This window comes from Anguilla anguilla, chromosome 17 (genome assembly GCF_013347855.1).
Source record: "Anguilla anguilla isolate fAngAng1 chromosome 17, fAngAng1.pri, whole genome shotgun sequence".
Lineage (NCBI taxonomy): Eukaryota > Metazoa > Chordata > Actinopteri > Anguilliformes > Anguillidae > Anguilla > Anguilla anguilla.
The window spans coordinates 7,389,873-7,410,596 of NC_049217.1; the positions used below are offsets into that span (position 1 = coordinate 7,389,873).

Below are 20,724 nucleotides of genomic sequence, written 5' to 3' on the forward strand. Positions count from 1 at the left end.
CCGCTACATCTGAGCTTCTTGGGGGGGGGGGGGGAAGAAAACGCGGTGACACAGAAGTAATTAGATTTATCCGCGACCCGTCGTTCGTCTGGAAAACACTCCAGCGGATTGCGACCGTCACGCTCCTGACGCGGACTCACCGGAGCTGGCTTAGGCATCATTTTTTAGCAGGTTTCCCCGTTTAATTTATTTGCCTTATTTTTTGAGCCTGCTGCAACATTTAATCCGCGCTCTCACCAATCCAAAATATCTGTGCGCACGCATGAGAGCAGTGTGTCGCTTTGAATTTCAACTGACATGATCACTGAGCGCTTTTCATTACATTTACATTTACATTACACTACATTTATTTACCAGACGCTTTTATTCAAAGCGACGTACAAAAGTGCATTTCATGGTCATGGACGACTACAAAACACAGGTTCAATAAGGTACGATACTCATTTTGTACAGCAATTCCTAGCCAAGAACACAGTTCAGTTCACACAGTGAACACTATTCTGACCTAACTTATGCCAAGCCAAACTAGGGAGAAGAAACTGCTACAATATTAGGACAAATACAAATTACCAGCAGGGTACCCACCTGTACCTGCTAACACTGCAGTTCTGATATTGACAGATTCGTGATGACACTCACAAATGTTTTTTTTTTTTCATACCCCCCCATTTTATCTGATGAACAGGATTAGCAGCTGTTTCTGATCATCATAATTAGAGTAACATTATTAGTGCCACTGTACCCACACTCCACGTGCTCATTAAAATTAATCACTTCATTCTATGAATATTCATACACCCGCATAAAAAGCATAACCAAACATGAATATCTCCACACACTCAATTCACCCTGAGCTCCAATCCAGAGAGAGAGATAAAAAGACAGAGAGAGAGAGAGAGAGAGAGAGAGCAAAGGACAAATTGGCTCCCTACCAAACCACCGCACAAGTGATCATGTTTCCACTTTCCACCCAATACACCCCAATTAATCAACACGTACGCCGGAAAAAGCAAAGGTAAAATATGTGCATGCCTTATTGGTTTTAAAAAGGTTTTTGATTCTATTTGGCACGAGGGATTGTAACATAAATTTCTTCAAATTGGTGCAGGGGATAAAGTCGGCGTAAAAGTCAGCAAAAGTGAAGGCGGTGCTGGAAGATGGCCAACAACTGCACTGTCACGACCACTGTGAGAAGTTTATCCCACCCGTGGGGGGGGGGGGGGGGGGGATTACAGACAGGCACTGTGACTGGGAGAGGTGATCACAAAGGGAGGGGAGGAGAGGTTTTAGGGTGGGGGTGGGGTGGGGCGTAGGCCGGGGTGTAGGGTTTAATTGGGGGCGTGGTGGTGGAGCTGTTCCATTCGCAGGTGAGCACCGAGGTCTCATCCTGCTGGGACCGGTAACAGGCAGCCAACGGGGGGGAGAGAGATCAGGAGCAAAGCAAGGCGAAGGTGCAGAACCGTCAGCAATGGCGTGCAGAGCTGTCCATCCAGATCTATCGATCTCTCCAGGGCAGCGCAGAACGAACGCGCGCGGGGCTCGAGTTTAACGGTCTTAGCGTACGGTCCAAAGTGCTCAAGTGCATTCAGCCCCTGGCCAGATCCACTTCCGCCAGTTTAACGGCGGGTTACCTGAGCGCAACGTAAAGCGCAAGGTTCAAAAGGGGTGAACTCATAGGCTTGATTTAATTAATAGGTGTGTTTTGAGCGTAACTGTGAAAAACCAATCACAGTGTCATCTTCCAATCCCTTTAAAGCCACTGGTTAAAAAACAAAAAACAAAATACAGTTAACCCCCTCCAGACCGTATTTGAACATAATTAGTAAAGATACAAGGTGATGTAAAATGTCCAAATAAATGCAGTATTCACTGGACAAAGCTTTGACTTTTTTGTTTTGATCAAATAAACCTATTCAGTCTGCTCGTCGGGCTGTAGACGAAGCAGCTCTTCCGCCAGCCGCTCCCTCCTCGCCCGCGCCGCTGGTGTAAGCCCGTCTCGGTTCGCTAATTGGCATCGGCGCAAGCAGCTCGCCCTCGCGCCTTCTGAAGCCCTCTAATGCGTCCTCTTTCATGTCCGAGACATCCACGACTTCTAGCAGCGTTACGCAACGCGCAAACACCCCGCAAAGACTATTCGGGCCTTCTGGGGGCTGTGTTATAATGCTCCACCTGACTTACGCAAACACCTGAAGCGCATCCTTAGAGAGAACGTTCATTTGTCTCTCCGCGTCCTCTCTTTTAGGCTAGCGTGCGTTTTCGTGAGCTTTCCAACTGAACGAAAATTCACGCGCCACAAACGTTTCGTCAGCCGCTTATTTAACAGATAGCCAAACGTCTCCTAACAGCCACCTCTCCAGGGGGGAAATCCCCTAGAACAGGGGTGGCCAACTCCGGTCCTGGGGAGCCGCAGGGTCTGCGGGTTTTTGTTTTGACCTTAAATACAACAACCACTTACACAAAATAAACCAGGTGAGATGAGTTAACTATGTAATCAACTGCTTTAATTGATCAATTAAGTGCCGAGTAAAAACAAAAGCCAGCAGACCCTGCGGTTCTCCAGGACCTGGGTTGGCCACCCCTGCCCTAGAAGACTGCAGGAATGACAGAGTTGGCCAGTATAAATGAGTCATGTCTTGAACCAGGATCATTCACGAGTACACGCGTAACCTTACACGTACTGTAGCATCGCAAAACACTGGGATGCTGACGGAGTGGGCTCCCATACAGTTCACCTATATTTTGGCCAATTTTATTCATCATTACTACTTGCCTAATTCAGATCAATATCAATCCATAATGACGGTGCATTTTTATAGCGTATGTTTCGATATGCACAATAATAATCTTTCACATTATAACATTGATATTTTTACACATGCTTATATATACTTTTATTGAACCCTGTGGGGTAATTTGTCCTCTGCATTTTGACCCATCCTAGTTACTTAGGAGCAGTGGGCAGCCGCAGTGCAGCGCCCGGGGACCAACTCCAGTTCTGAGGCCAGTGCCTTGGTCAAGGGAAACTGCAGGAGTGCGCCTGACATGCATGTCTTTGAGTGTGGGAGGACACTAGAGTACCCGGAGTAAACCCACATGGAGAACCTGGAAGAACATGCAAACTCCACGCAGAGAGGATCCGGTCGGACCCGGATTCGAACCCGGAACCTCCTTTTCGCGAAGCAACAGTGCCAACCACTATGCCACCGTGCCAAGCTTGTGCACATGCCTGTGTGTAACAGGCGGGAGAGTGCACTGCACGCTCACCTATGTACATGGACATTTCTATCTAAATACAGCACCCTGAAAATAACAATGCAACTGCCATGTGACTTAAGAACTAGGCTTTTATTGGTCCTAACGCAAACACTTTCAGCTGCATCAAAATAGCGATGCGCCCAGAATTACTAGGGACCACGCCTCACTTTAATACCAACCCGCCCACGTGGGCACGAGGCAATTTGCTGCTTAAATGACGTGGGCGTTGAGCAGGGAAATGAAAACTGCGCCAGTATGAAATAGGGACAGACTCTTGTCTTTGGGTTACTGCCGCGCGTGGCCAAAAGTGAGACAGAGCCCTGAGTCTTCTGTTTTTTTTTTTTAATTTAGCTTCTTCTGTTTTCGTACAAACGTCAAAATACAAATGAGGCGTAGAGGAGAACAGAAACTTAGCAGAATGCTGCAATCTGGTCTAAGGCTTGGCTGCATGTTTATGTATGTACGCTACAAGGCTAAAGATATGTGGACACATGACATCTAACCTCATCTCATCCAAAATTCTGGGCATTAATATGGAGTTGGTCTACCCTTTGCTGCTGTAATAACCTTCACTCTTCTGGGAGGGCTTTATACTAGATGTTGGAGCGCAGCGGCAGGGATTTGCTTCCATTCAGCCAGAAGAGCATTAGTGAGGTCGGGCACTGAATAGGTAATTAGGCCTGGCTCGCAGTTGGCTTTCAAATTGATCCCAAAGTTGCTGGACGGGGTTGAGGTCAGGGCTCAATGCAGGCCAGTCCATCTCTATATGAACCTCACCGTGTGCCTCGGGGCGTTACCATGCTAAAACAACAAAGGGCCTTCCCCAAACTGTTGGGGGAAGAATCATCTAGAGTAGTATATAATATGCTGTAGCATTAAGGTTTGCCTTCAGTGGAAGTGAATGTAAGGACGGAGTGTAGCACAGTGGGTAAGGAACTGGACTTATAACCGAAAGGTCGCAGGTTCGATTCCCGGGTAAGGACACTGCCGTTGTACCCTTGAGCAAGGTACTTAACCGAAATTGCTTCAGTATATATCCAGCTGTATAAATGGATACAATGTAAAAATGCTATGTAAAAAAGTTGTGTAAGTCGCTCTGGATAAGAGCGTCTGCTAAATGCCTGTAATGTAATGGAACCAATGGGCCAGAACAAGGGGTGTCCAGATACTTTTGGCCATGTAGCACAGACAGAGCAGACGCTTTAGCATTAGGAGCATTAAGGCTCTAAGGCTCTGCTCTTGACTTATTAGGGTCTGATTAATCCACAGGGTTCGGAATAATGGGACCGCAGAGAAAGGTTTCCCCACATGACCCCTGATTACTCCCTGCCCGACTGTTCGGACCGCACGCTCACAAGCACCCTCAAAAAATCAACAGCTGCGCTTGCGTGAACTCACATGCAAATCACGGTCCAGGTAGAGGCACCCAGGAGCACGTTTTGGAGGTGGAGTGGAGGTACGCTGATTAGCGGCCAAATTTGCTTAAAGAGCGGAACACCTTTTTCCCGAAGGGTCAGGAAGAGAGAGAGAGAGGCGCTCGCGGCATTAGCCCGCGGCGCGAAGCTAATTGCTCCGTGATGAATGGAGAGAGATTACGGGCGTGCGTTTCGCCTCCTGATTGGATCTTTTTGGGGCGAGGTCCTCTTGACCCTCCTCAGTACACCTATCGCATCGCCCCGCGTGAGTAAACACGCGCGACTCGGCGTGGCTTCGCCACCTGTTGTTTCGCGCGCGTCGTCAAGCGAGTTTTAATTCGCCAAACTTTCACCGCAAACAACCTCGAGGGCAAACCCTGAATCCATGGATATATCAGTGAGAAACCACGACATTTCACTGGGCTGAGGCACTTCTTGAAAAGGCGAAGCCCACAAACTCGGCTGAGGTCTGATTCCCCCACAGGAGGTGAAACCCACAAACTAAGCGGCAGAGTCATAGTGCTGTGACACGGAAATCATCATTCTTTAACTTGCCTGCCACCTTGTGCGCATTCCTGGTAGTGCAACACAAAAAAGAAAACAATATTCAGTATTTCTCCAGTATTTTTGAAAATATAAACATACATTTAGGGCTGGGCGATATGCTCATTCAATAATTATCTTCTTTCTTTAATTATACCTGACATGAATGATGGAAAGAAAGGCAGCACACCACATGGTGGCAATGATTGTTATTGCGCTCAGGAAGCTGCACAGCCCAAAACCAACTTACAAAAAAGTTCCAAATTCTATGGAATCATTTTATTTTTATTACATATTTCTAGCATATATCAGAATTATGCCCGCCATTTTGTCTCTATTACATAGCCCACTGGGAATTAACCTCTCTCCTGCTATCCTCCTGGGCTCCCTGTAGGCGCTCAAACGGCACAGTCAAGTTGCTAATTATACAACTGAGTGGCTAATTGTGACGGTTATAAATAGAAACAGGTGACTTAGGGAGAGTGGAAGGAACTAAAGTGAACGTGGGTGGGGAAAAAAATGTACAAAAAGTGCCTAAGGAGATACAACGCTTGCCACAGGCACCCCACAGATACATAAAATTGTACCCCTAGACATGGGTTTAATAACTAATTTGTACCTTTTTTGCTTGTAAAAGGTACAAATTAGTACTCAAAAGAAGTACTCGTCATTGTACCATCCAGGGTACATCTGGGAAATTAGTTCCTTGAAGAAACAAGTGTGCGTCCTCGGTACCATTATTTCTGAGTGTATGAGAAGCACATTACATTACATTACATTACAGGCATTTAGCAGACGCTCTTATCCAGAGCGACTTACACAACTTTTTACACAGCATTTTACATTGTATCCATTTATACAGCTGGATATATACTGAAGCAATTTCGGTTAAGTACCTTGCTCAAGGGTACAACGGAAGTGTCCTACCCGGGAATCGAACCTGCGACCTTTCGGTTACAAGCCCAGTTCCTTACCCACTGTGCTACACTGAATGACTGCATCAGTATCTGTGAGGTACACTGCACACAGACAAAGCTAACCTGCGATTCAACAAGCAAATCCCGCACAGGAGACTGACAAACATCAATTTTGACAAATCTTGCACAGGGGACTGATCCCGCTGGGGAGTGACTGCATAGGGCCAGGGGAAGAGGCTCCGCCTCTCTGGTTTATTTATGAGACGGGATCCCGCTGGGGTGTGGCTGCATAGGGCCATGGGGAAGAGGCTCCGCCTCTCTCTGCCTCACTCAGCCGGGCAGCCAATGCCGCCAACCTGGAGAGCCTGCACAACCACATTACCCTACCAATGTAAGAGTTAGCGGGTTTCGCTAATATCCTCCCGCGCGGGGAACAGTGAAGGAAGGAGATCTCTCGAGTGTAACACATCACTGGCCTGAAAGGCAAGGACACACGCTGTCAACTCCCAGACGAAGGACTTTCTCATTAAAGAATGATAGAAGTCTTTAATGGCGTCTTCATCGTTGAAGAACACGCAGCGACATCTGCGGAGCGGCGTTTCCAACCGAGATTCTTGGGATCCTTCCAACCCAAGACTGTAGACATCAAAGAGCATTTTTATTTTAGCAGAGATAAATGCTAGGGCCAATTAGGACTTTGTTCGGTGAACTGAGCAAATCCGTGTTCTAGACGAATGGTGAATTCATGCAAAAATTCTTTTGTTTTATTTTGCTCATTATTCTTCAGGCAAATGTTGCATTCTGAACCGAAAACCTTGTCAATGTTTATTTGCATACAATTAATTTTTTACCAGGGCCATGTTTAATTAATATAATAGTTTCCACAGCATATTAAGTGATGTTATGTAAACAACGTGACATTAAATGCTCATATTCATACACTATGTATATGCTGCAACAGTGGTCACATTGAAGTTTTTATACTAAAAAAAAAAGTCTAAAATTTGAAATTAACATTAGTTTGACTGATCAAGAGTAATGATAGCTGTTTTACCATAGCCATTTCTGTCTCCCATCTCTTGAACCTGATCAACAATTTGTTGTTTGAATTGAAAAGGGCAGTTCACAAGTGTAAACTCTAGGATCGCGAAATGTGTTCACCAATCAATCGCATACAGACCATGACTCAGTAGTGTTATCCTTGTGAACGTAAGGTACACGAAGTACTGAACACAAGGGTGTGGACATTTGTAACAAATCTTTTGGGGGGGGGTGACTTACTTGAGCATGCAGTACCTGTGCTGTTTATTTTACGCAGCTCAACTCGATCAAGAGTGCTAACAGCTTTGGAGAGCACTGTGAATCATTCCCTGGCTTCATCTGACTTTCTGGAGCGCATGTCATGTCTTAACTAACTGCGGTGTACTTGCACATACGCCAGTGCATTATAATTTAATTCATGCTCTAATTCTGGCCAGCTTCTAATAAATGCATTATGGCCGCCCTGAATAAAGAGCAGCCCAATCTATCAGCCGAAACGCACCGCACTGACAGCTCAGCCGCACAGCAGGTGGTGGGACAACTGGCGAATTTCAAACGCCACACAACTGTACATTATCGCGGTAACACCTATGGAGATCTTTCCAGAGAGTGGGCAGTAAGGGTTCGTGGCACAGCACTGTTGGGTTGGAAAGACACACTTTAAGTGTCATTTCAGGAACACAAAATAATTCAGTATATAGGCTACATGACAAACATCACAACAGGCCTTACATCAGTGCCGGTGCATTCATTTCCATAGCCAAAATTGGATGCGTTGGAAGTCCTTCAAGCCCGCCAGCATCTAAAAATAGCATTCTATTCAATTATTGCCTTTATCTGTCACTGATTCAAGGTCGAGCTTAGACTCTCTGCACTGAAGCAAAAAAAACGTGTCTCGACTGGTAAAATCACAAGAGATAACAAGAGAAATAACAAGGCGATCCTCTTCCCCAAAGGAGGGCTGAAACTGACACCCCAAGTTGATGAGGATGGTATTTTAAAATCCAATAACTGTCCGCAACATGTCAAGCAACTGCTAACACTACAGTGATGGTACTGAGCCGTCAGCTCTGAGCCATACGCAATCAATCCATTCTTTCTTCACATAGGCTAAGAAAAGTCAAAAACTTAAAAACGAGCATTTCTAAGTAAGTAAATAGAATTTCAAATGTGAAAAGTGTGGGTTTTCCAAAAAAGCAACTTCTTACCTTACAAAGAGTGAAAAAATGATCTCAATCAGACATTCCAGTGCATAATAAATTACCTGAAAGCAAGCTACTACCTGAAAAAATCGACCATCTCTATGATCTACCCATTGTGACTTTTGCCCCGCTTGGAAATCATGTTACAGTTACCAGTTACAGTTATCAAAAATGTATTTATCTCTGTTGACTAAACAACACTTTTGGTAAATTCATTTCTAGAGTTTCCTTTGAAACCGTGCGAGACAAATCTTTGTGCACGTTAGAATCCCCTCTTCATCACGTTTCACTGAACGACTCTAGGTGGCGGGTGGGTGACGATATGGGTAGAAACAGAATGGACACAGGCCAACACATTGGCACAGGAACGCAGTTCCGCATGTTCCCGCGTTTTGACCAGAAGGTGAAAACGGGCGCTTCTGCACTGCCCTACCTTGTAAGCACTCCAACAGACCTCCATCGCTGCTGACACGAGCAAGGACTGCTGCACATACTGATCACACACATGCACTGCAAGGGCCACACTCTCCCGCCATGCTAAAATGGAGAGAAACACTGGCCTAGGGAGCTTCACTGAATCTAGACAAAGATATGTGCAGCATGCCCTACAGTGGAGGTTCTACTGGACACATTTTGCAATCTGAAGAGCAGTATTTCACTGCACAAGTACACTAACCTGCTCACGTGCTAATCATGTCCTCTCTACAACTCACACAATTGCTCACAAAAAATGTCCAGTATTTAAATTATTTGTATTAAATAATTGCAGTTACACAATAGAATTTAGGCCAATATATCTTAATCTCATTAAAAACATACACAGCTCTACAGGAAAGCTACTCAAGATTTAAATTGTTCATGTAATACTAACCTGTGTTGTCTTGCTTAGTTATGTACAATTTGACAACAATCTTATGTTTAAAACTACGGAGTGTAAAATGCCCAACACCAAAAAGGCACCAAAAAACTGTTAAAGAAACTTTAAATCTTACTCTGCATAGTGTGTTTTAGGTTTGCCTGCTTGCAATTTCACTGTCACCTCATATTAATGAAAATAATAAATACTTTTTACCCCACACATAATTATACATAAAATATGTGCGGTTACAAGCAAGCAGCCATGCTATATACAACCAAGACACAAGAGGAATATACAAGAGGAACACAGTGTGCCAAGGTCTGAAACTGGAATAATTGTGTCCCAGTCCAATTATAATAAGATTTTTGCCACATGCTGTATAACAGGGATGAAGTATTAATTGCAAAACTAACCCTTTGATTGCATCAAAATCAGTTGTCGCAGATTCGCAACACTTTTGACACTTTATGGACACAAATTTTTAAAGACAAAACAGTGTGTTACCTTAAGAAAATGCGCTAATTGCATGCATTTACAAGAATGTTGTAAATGGTGATTTGTGGTCCAAAGTGTTGTCATTTTTTGTCACAAATGACTTTGTTTTGTACGTCTTATGATGCTGTAGCCTCAATACATAAAACATGTTTGGTAGTTAGCCTTCATGCAACAACGTCTTTGTCGACATTTTGTTGACATTCAAAACTAACAGGCAAAGTTAATCTAAAACACAACTATATCAAGTAGACAGACTGTCATATAACGTAGAGTTAGCGACTAGTTTAGGCTAAATTAAGCAATGCTACAAAGAAGCACTCCTTCAATTTTATTTGGCATAGAGCTAGTTCATATCAATAATCTTAACTTCACTTACCTGGCCAATCTGTCACCGTGTCCAAACTGACCTCTCGCCGTCTCCGTCTCAGACTCTCGGACTTCCTGACGCTTGTTCCTGGCACCCCGACACAGTGCCTTGCACATTACATTTACATTACATTTATTTGGCAGACGCTTTTATCCAAAGCGACGTACAAAAAGTGCATTTCATGGTCATGGACCATGCACTACCTCCAAAATCTCGCGCACAGCCATGTACGGCTCAGTAAGATATGCCTTAAATAAAATCTCTGATTTAATCACTTCTACACCAGTCTCCATGTGTAGGTATCCTCAGAAAAAAACACCACCACCAATCTCAAGTCCTACACTTACCACTCCCGGGGGTAGGCTATTTCACGAAGCCAGGGCCTGTTTTTCATAGACTACGTGGCTAACTCAGTTAACCCGATTAGTCTGTCGACATTTTGGTGTAAACTCAGGATTTTCAGTTTCATGAAGGGAGTTTGGTTTAGCCACACTAGTTTACCAGGGCAACAGAGACTCAAACCCAAACATGCTAAACCGCAGTCTGGCTATGCTTAAGTGGTGGTGAAATCAGATGCAGACTGTAGTAATGAGCACGTGGTTCTCGTCATGTAACAACAGCAAACAGGGAACATGTTTTTAGAGACTAACAAGATCGTTTCAAGGCTGACTGGTCGGTGCAATGTGGGCGTTAGGATGTCTAAGATCTGATTGGCTGAACTAGAGACTCCGTGAAAAAAATCTGTAGATTTTTTTTGCAAATCCTACTGCTAGGACTGTCTCAGAAATACGTAAATAAATTCAAGGTACAGACACTGCACAATGTGAACCAGCTGCATTTATGTGTGGATCGGCTACATTTATTAATTCATCAGCTACATTTATTTGTGGATCAGCTGCATCTATTGGTGATCATCTACAGTTGTTTGTGGATCTGTTACATTCATTTATTTATTCCTGTGCCATTGATACACACATAGTGAATAGGAGTAGCCTAAGCCCTAATTGAATTCGTTGAGATAATTTCATAAAAACTTTTACACAGCAACAGCACCTCCAACCATCGTATTACAGTTACATTCAGCAGACGCGAGAAGAGTCTTATTCACAGCGACATAATGTTCAAGCAGTGCCAACGAACGAGATGATACAAAGTTAGAGGGAATTACTATGAATATGACACTATTAGTCAACATAAAGGAACAATAACGTAAAGCTACTTAAAATCAAGGTTAACGTTAGCTAGCTATAGCTACCATATATAACAGGTTACTTTTGTCAGGAGAATTCTTCTAATAATATTATTTTCCCTCTGCTGACCAATTTGGATTTCTTCTTTTACTGTCCAAGTGTTTTCTGAATCCGTTAATGCGGTGCCTCAGGTGCAGAACGCCACAATCTCCATGGTTTATCGTGGGGGTTCCCGTGTTCAAAGCACTTAATACCCTTAACTTGGGAAAACCTTTGAGAAGTTTTGTGCAGCGTATGGTTCCCTGAAGTAAGGGCAAATAATCCCTAAAGTAAAAAAAATCTTAGGTAATTACCTTACGGTATGCAACCGCCATAGTTCCTCATAAATTGGTATTAGGTGTCGTTTTGCCTGTGACGGAACAGCGAAATGCCCGTATTTAAAAACACTGTTGACAACTTCGGCGTGACTCTAGTAGTCCTGAGTACAGTCTGCTGAGATTACGTGCTGCTGAGTGGGGAAATAACCGGGAAGAAATACTGGAAGGATAGATGTTAAAGTTGAAATGTTTATTATACACTTTGTTGTACGTCGCTCTGGATAAGAGCGTCTGCCAAATGCCTGTAATGTAATGTAATGTAATGTAATGTTTGTATTCTCTTGAGCACGCGAAAAAAAGACGGAACTGTGGTAACCAATCAAATAGGATATGCGAAAATATGCAAATATAAAGTGGTGCATTGTGGGATTTTGAAGCAAATTTCCCTTTCTAAACATGTTTTGCGGCTAAAAAGTCTATTAACAATGCTGTGTAAATTCGCTGTTACGTAAAATCGTTCACGAAGATGCTAAATGACCGAGAGGCTATGCTTTTGATGACATGAATGTCATCGTTCTCTATAGCCTGTGGCTACCGTTGCATCAGAGAATATCTCGCTTGCCTTGTCACATTGCGTGGTTTACTTGCTCATTTCATTAATCATGTGAAACATAAAAACATATTAAAACTTAGATAAAATATCTACTATTAGGTAGCATGTTTACTAAGTGTGGAGAGTTGCATGCTTAGCTGTTAAGTGGGCTAACACACGAATCCGAGCCATAGCACGAATCAAAATAGTGTGGCGCATCGCTGCATTTATACACAGTTTGGTGAGTCGGAATTCATCGGTCAGAACAACCACAGATGAAACCAATTGCTACTTTTAGGGCACCCCGACGAGTCCCAGTTGAATGTTAAGACTATACTTTCAGGGATCATTTCTATAGTTTCTAACTGAGAAATGCGTTTCGAAAGTGTTTGGTCTCGCTACCCACGATGACGAGGCAATGCATCCCTTTCTGAGCGCGAAGCGGATAGAGAGTATTGATTTTATCAACCGCTCTCTATCATTGATGACCGTTCCGCTTCTGCAAAGAATGCGGAGGAAGGGGATGCGTTCCGAGTGGTTAGCCCGTTTATGGTAATAATAACAGAACTATTAGTATTTATTAATAGTTGATATTATGACATAATACTATTCTTGTAAATCACACACGTTTCTAAATCCACGAAGTGTGAAATGGGGTTTACCAGGAAACCATTCTCACGTGCTCGCGTCCAGGATCTTTAGATACTACTACCTAAGACTCATTTTCTGGACTTCTGCTTTCGAAGCGCAGCGTAAAACTACTGAAGTTGTATCGAAAGTAATGCCTACTCCTCGGGTCATGACATTGACCTACTGGATATTAATTTCAAATTAATCACAAGATTATGAATAGACTCGTTTTTTCCACGATTATCCAAGATACTTTAAAATGTTGGTCGCCAATGTCGGCTTTAAATGTGTATTTACATTATGTACGTCGTGTGCAGTACAATGATATCAGCGTTGGGAAGATCATGTTATGAATTATTTTTATATCTTGAATAGTTTTACACATGCTACTCTGTGACAAAGGCCTGCCAAATCACACGCAGTTCCGCTCTTCTGCCACTGCGGTGCGTAAAAGGTACTGAGCCAATAATTCGCAACGGGAATATTTCTTAGATACATTCGCATTCATTCATAATTCGTTCGGTGTCGAAGTCGAAGTGCATCCTGCCGGACAACAATAGACCAAATCAATTCCTAGTTTATTGGGACGTCCAGAACAGCGACGTTACAATTACCTTAAGAGAAGCATATTTCTGTAGCATATACTTGAGAAAAAATGCGAGGATGAGACAGCGTTCTGGTGGACACCCACAGAAATGGGGAGTAGACCATAGGAAAGATCTGATCATTTAGCCCACCCCCTGAGAAGGACACTTTCAAATGTAAAATGGTTTCCTTTTAAAGATTATTTTGTCACTGTGGCTGTGTGTTCTATTTATATAGTGATTTTTATTTAAAAAATAGGATTTCTTGTTGCTTTTGGGATAACTTTTAGATATGTTGATAAGTTTGATAATTCGTTTTTTTTTTGTTGTTGTTGTACGTTATTCTGACCACACTCTCTTCAAATGGTAAGATGAAAAATCACAGGGCCAAGTTCTCGAAATAATTTAGGAAACATTGGGTACCTTTGCTCTGGAATACAGCCTGTTTAATTTGTGTGAGCTAAGATAGCCAACATTGTTTCTTGTAACTAGTTTTAATATCAATACGTTGAATGGCCAGGCTAGATTTAGCAAGTTTGAACAAATGACTTATGGATAGTGCTTTGTATGTGTGAGTAACTTTTTGTGTAAGGCATTTTTTTGTGCTTCTTTTGTATTTCTTTTTGTAAGGTGTTCGTCATGAGTAACATTTTCTTGATGTCTTGGGACCACAGGAACCTACCTTGGATCAATGTTACTCACCTGAAGACCCTCGCCCAAAAATCCCCCCCCTCCAGGAAAGGTGCACATAAAATGGAGCTCCTTCAAGCACAATGTCCTGACAGGACCATTAAAGGTTAGCAAATGATAACTTCAGGTATCATTGTTAAAAACTGTTCTCATACTACCAAGTAGTTCATTGTTGTTTTCCAGAAACAAATTATGTTTTATGGACAGCCATACTTATAGAGTTGATAGCTGATTTTTCTTTTCCAGCATCTGTACAATTTTCCCTCTTCTTCCTTTTCGCCGCCATCTTGGATAAACCCCCTGATATGAAAAACTCAGGCTGAAATGATAATGTTGCTGGCAAGCAAAAATGACGAGTGGGCAGAAATCTACACGTTTCAGTGTCCAGGTCGCAACTGCACTGGTAATGCCAGTGTAAACTGAAAGATTTTTTAGCCATGAACAGGGCATGTAATTTTCAACCATGCAGAGGGTTTCAGTACAACGTCTCATTTCTTTCTTGTGCTGCCTCTCTACATAATTGAAAGCAAGCTTTCCTTCCATTTCTGATCAAGACAGACCTTAGAAACCAATTAAAGAGAGAACATCTGGCCACTTGTCTTCGGTTGTCCATAAACAGACCTGACCCAGAGGAATTCTCCTTACAAACGGGCTGTGAAAGGTTTTTTTTGTTTTGTTTTGGGGTTTTTTTTGACGAACCAAGAAAAATCAAGTGCCCGAACAGCAAAATTGAATAACTTGTTGTTATTACTTGCAGTACAATTTAATAAACAGTACAAACAATCCTCAGAAGTCCATTTTTTGGTACAACCCCCCCCCCCCCCCAAAACACACACATGGAGTCGACCACCGGAAATAAATTCTCAACCTGAGGGGAAACACCAAATTTAGTGCATGTTTTTAAGTTCAGCAGTGACACTGTTGTGCCCATGTCCATCACCAATGGAGTCCTCTCCTCCCCAACATGCACACTTAAAGGGGGCGTGGCCAGTGGAGAGATTGGAGAGCCCTGGTGTCAGAGAAGAACGCGCTGCTTACCGGCGAAACGGTACCGGAGGGGAGCGACTCAGGAATCAAAACGTAGTAGCCATACCGAGCTTCTGGAACATTCTCCGCCTTTCCGTGCCCAAGCAGTGGCGAAGCACGTAGCCGAAACGTCTCCAGAATCCATAGTGTCAGTCTATGCATTAAAACTCTCCAACCATGTGGACCAAGGGACCGGGGGGGGTCACCAGGCAGGGCGAGGAACAGGGCAGACCGAATTCGGCCATCCCTGTCTGCACTGAATCAAACCAGGGGCTCGACCTTTTACTTTAGTGTACCGCACGCTCACAACTGACTCACTCTTAAAGGGCCAGTGTCCTCATACTGGATCATCCTCAATCAGTTTTTTGACCCGCAAAGTTCAATCAGTGTTCTCGTTGACCCGGCGCCATCTGTGCGCATGCACGCTATTCTGAGTCCAGCGCGTCAGTTTGAATGTCAGCAGACACAATCACAATTGTCACAAGTGCTTCTCACCAGGGCACCCACTTGTACCTGCTAACACCTCAGTATCCGATTCAGGACAGAACAGATTTAGTATCAAACTCAATTTTAAACCTCAAAAAGGCTTATAAAATACGGTCAGCGGATTTGGGTGGAGCTGTGTGATTATTAAAAGAATACACACCTGCGTTGAAGAGCTAGAAAAGACAGAAAAGTTGAGAAGGTCTCGCACCCGGCTGAGGTGGTCATTAAACAGGAAAGCACCGAGCCTTCAGTTCAACGACACGTTTCTACAGGGCTCCCAATCAGCTAAAATCACCATTACAGCCTCGCCATCACCATCGCAAGCAACACGTGACTCGGGTGCAAATGTGACCGTAACCTCAAAGACAGGACTAGCAGCCGTCTCTGACCAATCGCCATTAGCGTAACATTATCAGCGCGCCGTGGCGCTGTACCCACGCTCCACGCACTCATTAAAATCAATCACCCCAGTCCCGCGAATATTCACGCGCCCGCATTGAAAAGCGCGACCGAGCGCGACCGATCTCAGCTCTGCGCGCCGGCCCTGGTGTGAATGCGGAAGTGCTTCTTCAGCTTCCCCGACTCCAGGAAGCGCTTCCCGCAGAGGGTGCAGCAGTAGGGCCTCTCGCCCGTGTGCGTGCGGACGTGTGTCTGCAGGTTGCCCGCCTCGTTGAAGTGCTTGCCGCAGTGGGCGCAGCGGTAGGGCTTCTCGCCCGTGTGCACGCGCTGGTGCTTCTTGCAGGTGTAGGCGTCCTTGAAGCTCATGCCGCACTCGGCGCAGCTGTAGAGCCGCACCTGCGTGTGGACGCGCTGGTGGTTCTTCAGCGTGCCGTCGTTGTTGAAGCACTTGCCGCACAGGGGGCAGCCGAAGGGCTTCTCGCCCGTGTGGATGCGCAGGTGGATCTTGAGGCGGGACACGTGCCGGAAGGTCTTGCTGCAGTGGGGGCAGCTGTGGGACGTCTTCCGGCAGGCCCGGCCCGACCGACCCCCCCCGGGCTGCCTGTTTCGGGACGGCGGCGGAAGCGGGTGGGGATCGGCCCCCGCCTCGCCGACCGGAGCGTCGGCCTCGTCGGAGCCCGCGGGGTTCCCCGCCTCCGGGGGGGTGCGCAGGGGGGCGGGGAGCTGGGCCGAGGCGCAGTAGACCTCGCTGGGCTCCGTTTTGATGGAGTCCGGCGCAAGGCCGGGGGGGGAGTAGGCCCCCGCCGGGCCCACGATGTGGACCCTGAAGAGGTCCGGGGGCCCGCCGGGCCCGGCGTCCTCGTCGCTCTTCACGCGGGGCGCGGACGGGAGCGGGCCGGCGGCGGCGGCGGCGGCGTAGTCCGGCGCGGCGAGTCCCGGGTCACATGACCCCGCGTGCGGCGGCGGCTGCTCCTCCTCCTCGCTCAGGGCGAACTCCTCCCTCAGGCCGGAGCTCCACTCCTGCTCGCCGTGCTGCTCCTCCGCGGGGGACCTCCCCTCGGCCGCCGAGAGGGAGAGAGGGAGCGCCGCTCCTGGAGAGAGGGAGGGAGGGATGGAGAGAGAGAGAGGATGTCCTGTTCCTGTTGAGAGGGAGGGGGAGAGAGTGAGCAGGAGAGAGAGAGCAAGGGAGTGGGAGAGGGAGAGAGTGAGAGAGAAGGAGTGGGCAAGAGAGACAGAGAAATAACTTAATAGCCATTCTGAAACTGTGGACACAGCACTGATGGAGATCAGTTTAATACTATTCTTCCCATTTTCTCCCAGGTTAGAAAGTAATAGGCTATATTGAACATATCGGCTTAAGTCATGGAGCAGTCATGACACAGTTGTTGAAAACCATGGAAAACAAAAAAAAAAGGCTTAAGAAACAAGGGTTTTTTGTTTTTTTTAAAACCTTCATTTATTAAATTGATTAATGGACCTCATCTACATTCTGGACAGATGTGACAGCATGTGAATCCATCACTGTTTCCTTGGTAGCATTTTCGGTGCAAGCAATGCTGAAAGTGCTGTCCTAAAATTTCTCCTTATGGTGAAGAGTGGCAAGCGTAGTAATATGTTACCACAGTGGCCCAATTACATCAAGAAATATCATTGGAAAAAAAAGATTGTATGCCGTCACTGCATTTAGATTAAAATAAAAACATTTGTCAATCACACGCTCAATCTGTAGGCTACACATGAAGTTTAAATATAGACCCACTGGTCTGACTCAAAAGCAACTTAAACATCCAGTGCGCACAGAACTTCTTTGCATCACTTAGTAGCCTACATGAAGTATACTCATGTAGGTTACATAAAATGATACTAAAATACTTAACTAGTAGTATGTCACTAGTGCTCACTGGATGTTACGTTTGAGTGTTATTTTCCAATAAATTTGGGCAAACTTAATTGTCAAAGACAGACTAATGGGCCTATATTGAAACAATTTTATTTATGTATATTTATTTATTGTTTGTTTGTTCATAAGGAGATGCATTATCTATTACGGTTTTAAATGGCTTGCGCTATACTGGCAGTATAAACAGCGGGTGATTGGCAAACTTTTTTAGTTTTTATTTTATGTCTGGTTGGTTTCATCAAAATGCATTGACAGCATACAGCCTTTTCCCACAAAGATGGTATTTCTCAATACAATTGGGCTGCCGTGGTAACACATCTCTACGCTTGCGGGTCAGTCACTCTTCGCGGTAAGGAGAAATTTTAGGACAGCACTTCCGCCGTTGCTTGTGTCGAAAGTGCTGCCAGGGTAAGAGCCATAGATTCACTTGCAGTCACATCTGTCCAGAATGTAAACAAACATGAACTCAATCAGGGACTTTTCAGTGTAAGAAAATTTTTTACAACAACGGAATCGGGGAAGCACCGCTGCCCATCAGCACTGCTGACTGGGGCCATCAAACATCTGAAAGCATGAACTGAAAGGACAAAGTCCTGATTCCAGCGCATTTCAGAATCTGTATCTGCGATCAACGGTACATTGAGGGATCGGCGATCATCATATCATCTAATAATAGCATGTAGGCTAATACAAAAAACTAATTTGACTGACTAGGCTAGTCAATCAATCTTGACTGTTCAAAACTGCAAACTGCAAAACTGACCGGTTTATGATAAACCCAATGTCCCACAAATTCCTCCTTGTAATATTGGGGGGTAGCAAAACGCCTTCGCAGGGCGGCATGCCCCATACCTATACAGCACCGAGAGTTTGGCGCATTTCACGGTTCCCTACAGAAATAACTACAATGACCACAGACTCTCAGCCCTTAAAAACATTATTTTCTGTATTTCACAGTTTAAAAAGTTGACCACTGTGGCATTTCTACTGTTTAACTGCTTAAACGCCACATTTCTAAATTCATTCAGTCAGCAAGCCCTATTGACAAACGCTTTCATAACTAGAAGTAATTTACGTGAAAGAGGACCTTCATGCGCAAGCTCTTAATTACATTTGAGTCACTCGGTGAACATCGCAAAATACAGTAATTGGCAGGTGTCGTTTGTTTTATATATGCTTCAATAAGCAAACGTATCTCTGTCATGGTTAGTACACGTTCTTTGTAAACTAGTCTGAGATCATGTCAAACTAAACCTATATACCCATTCTTCAGAAAACATATTGTTTAGACTATTCAATTAAATACACGCCTGTGAAATAAACATTGAATTTTACAAACCTATCCAGACATGTTTGCCTCCAATAATGTACTATAGGCTTGCTATTCAAATGAAGTATAATTTCTTCTACAATGTAAAATAATAAAATATCTTATTTCTGAACAGAATTTTCTAAACAAAACTATTTCATTCATACATTTCATGCAAAATGTGCTTCTCATATACCCAAAGCACTGCATTGTTGTAGTCACACATATTTATGTAGTCATTTTAAAAATAACTTGTGTGAAACAGCTGAAATTATTCAGCAAGATATTCCCATTATTGCCATTTGACACTTTGATGGGACACATATGTTTTGAATGACAGGTCTAGATTTAGCTCATCTTAATTACTTATATTGCTTTGTATGTGTAACTAGGCATTTTTGTACGTTGGAAACGTGTTTTTCTTCAGATTACATTACACAACGCAAGTAGCCGAGTAACTTGCAAAGCCAAAAAACGCTTATGTAAAGGTTTTGGCCCCAGCCCCCCTCCATATAATTACGTTGATGTGCATTAAATGATTTAAAAAACGACTTGCCATATCCACACCGTTCGTTTTATTTGACAAATAAGACAATAACATTAACATCCCTTACCCGACCAATCTGCGACCGTGTCTAAACCGACTTCTTGCAGCCTCCGTCTCAGCTTCTCGTTTTCTCGGTGCGTTCGAGCCGCTTCTTCCTGGTACTCCGACACAGTGCCCTCCACCACCTCCAAAATCTCTCGCACAGCCACCATTAACCGTTCGGTAAGATAGGCGTTCAAAAGCCCTAATTTAGTCATTTCTACACCAACCTCCAGGTAACGGTACCCGAGCAAAACAAAGCCACGTCTCTCCTCTGACGCCCCTGTTTGGTACTTTTGATAACCTCCTCACGTGATGCCACAGGAATACTCTTCTTCTGCGGTGAATTGTTCTTTTTATTCTTTGGGTTTGGTTGGTGGAATGCGTAAACTTTGAAGTGCATACATCGCCACCTACTGTGTTGGAGTACGAGGACGGTCAAAGTCTACCAACATTAAACTAATTTCCCTGAACCTTCTACAAGTCTATGGCCTAAACCGGTTACTCTAAGAAAACTAAAAAGAGCGTTACCCACACTTACTTCCCCGTTCCTATCACAACATTCAACATATACCCCATCCACACCCAGTTTTCCTGACCTCTCAAACAGTCTCCCTGTTTACATCATGCAATTCACAAAACATCAGCACGTGGGACCGTTTTCTCTACCAAACGCTCATCACATAGCTCTGTTTCATGTCTCCCAATCAGTCTCAATGACACATTTAGCTCTATATGACGGAGTGTGGCACAGTGGGTAAGGAACTGCGCTTGTAACCGAAAGGTTGTATGTTCGAATCCCGGGTAAGGACACTGCCGTTGTACCCTTGAGCAAGGTACTTAACCTGCATTGCTTCAGTATATATCCAGCTGTATAAATGGATACAATGTAAAGTGCTAAGTAAAAGTTGTGTAAGTCGC

General features: G+C 44.4%; 1 protein-coding gene, 1 long non-coding RNA gene and 1 other non-coding gene across 3 annotated transcripts in view; 1 reads left to right on the plus strand and 2 right to left on the minus strand.

Annotated features, from left to right (window-relative positions):
* The window catches only part of LOC118216188, a 32,861-nt gene extending 21,168 nt beyond the window's left edge, over nt 1-11,693 (minus strand). Inside the window, exons 1-2 of the long non-coding RNA XR_004762969.1 lie at nt 11,638-11,693; nt 10,104-10,181 (exon numbers count right to left, since the gene is read on the minus strand). This is a non-coding gene — a long non-coding RNA (uncharacterized LOC118216188). The remainder of the gene's footprint in view (nt 1-10,103; nt 10,182-11,637) is intronic.
* An 827-nt stretch (nt 11,694-12,520) lies between these two features.
* Nucleotides 12,521-12,732, plus strand: LOC118217439. Its single transcript, XR_004763195.1, has one exon. It is a non-coding gene; the product is annotated as a small nucleolar RNA U3 (small nucleolar RNA).
* A 2,090-nt stretch (nt 12,733-14,822) lies between these two features.
* Nucleotides 14,823-20,534, minus strand: LOC118216042 (zinc finger protein 250-like). Its single transcript, XM_035397047.1, has 2 exons — nt 19,832-20,534; nt 14,823-17,147 (listed from the first exon to the last, which is right to left on the minus strand). The coding sequence occupies exons 1-2, from the start codon at nt 20,019-20,021 to the stop codon at nt 16,135-16,137; spliced, it is 1,203 nt and encodes a 400-aa protein (XP_035252938.1). The 5' UTR covers nt 20,022-20,534; the 3' UTR covers nt 14,823-16,134.
* Nucleotides 20,535-20,724: the final 190 nt, after the last annotated feature.

Bases quoted from the DNA above. Each gene is read 5' to 3' on its own strand.
- LOC118216042 (XM_035397047.1), bottom strand. From the start codon at position 20,021: ATGACTAAATTAGGGCTTTTGAACGCCTATCTTACCGAACGGTTAATG. The intron at 17,148-19,831 runs GTAAGGGATGTT...CCCTCTCAACAG, and splicing joins CACGGTCGCAGATTGGTCGG to GAACAGGACATCCTCTCTCT.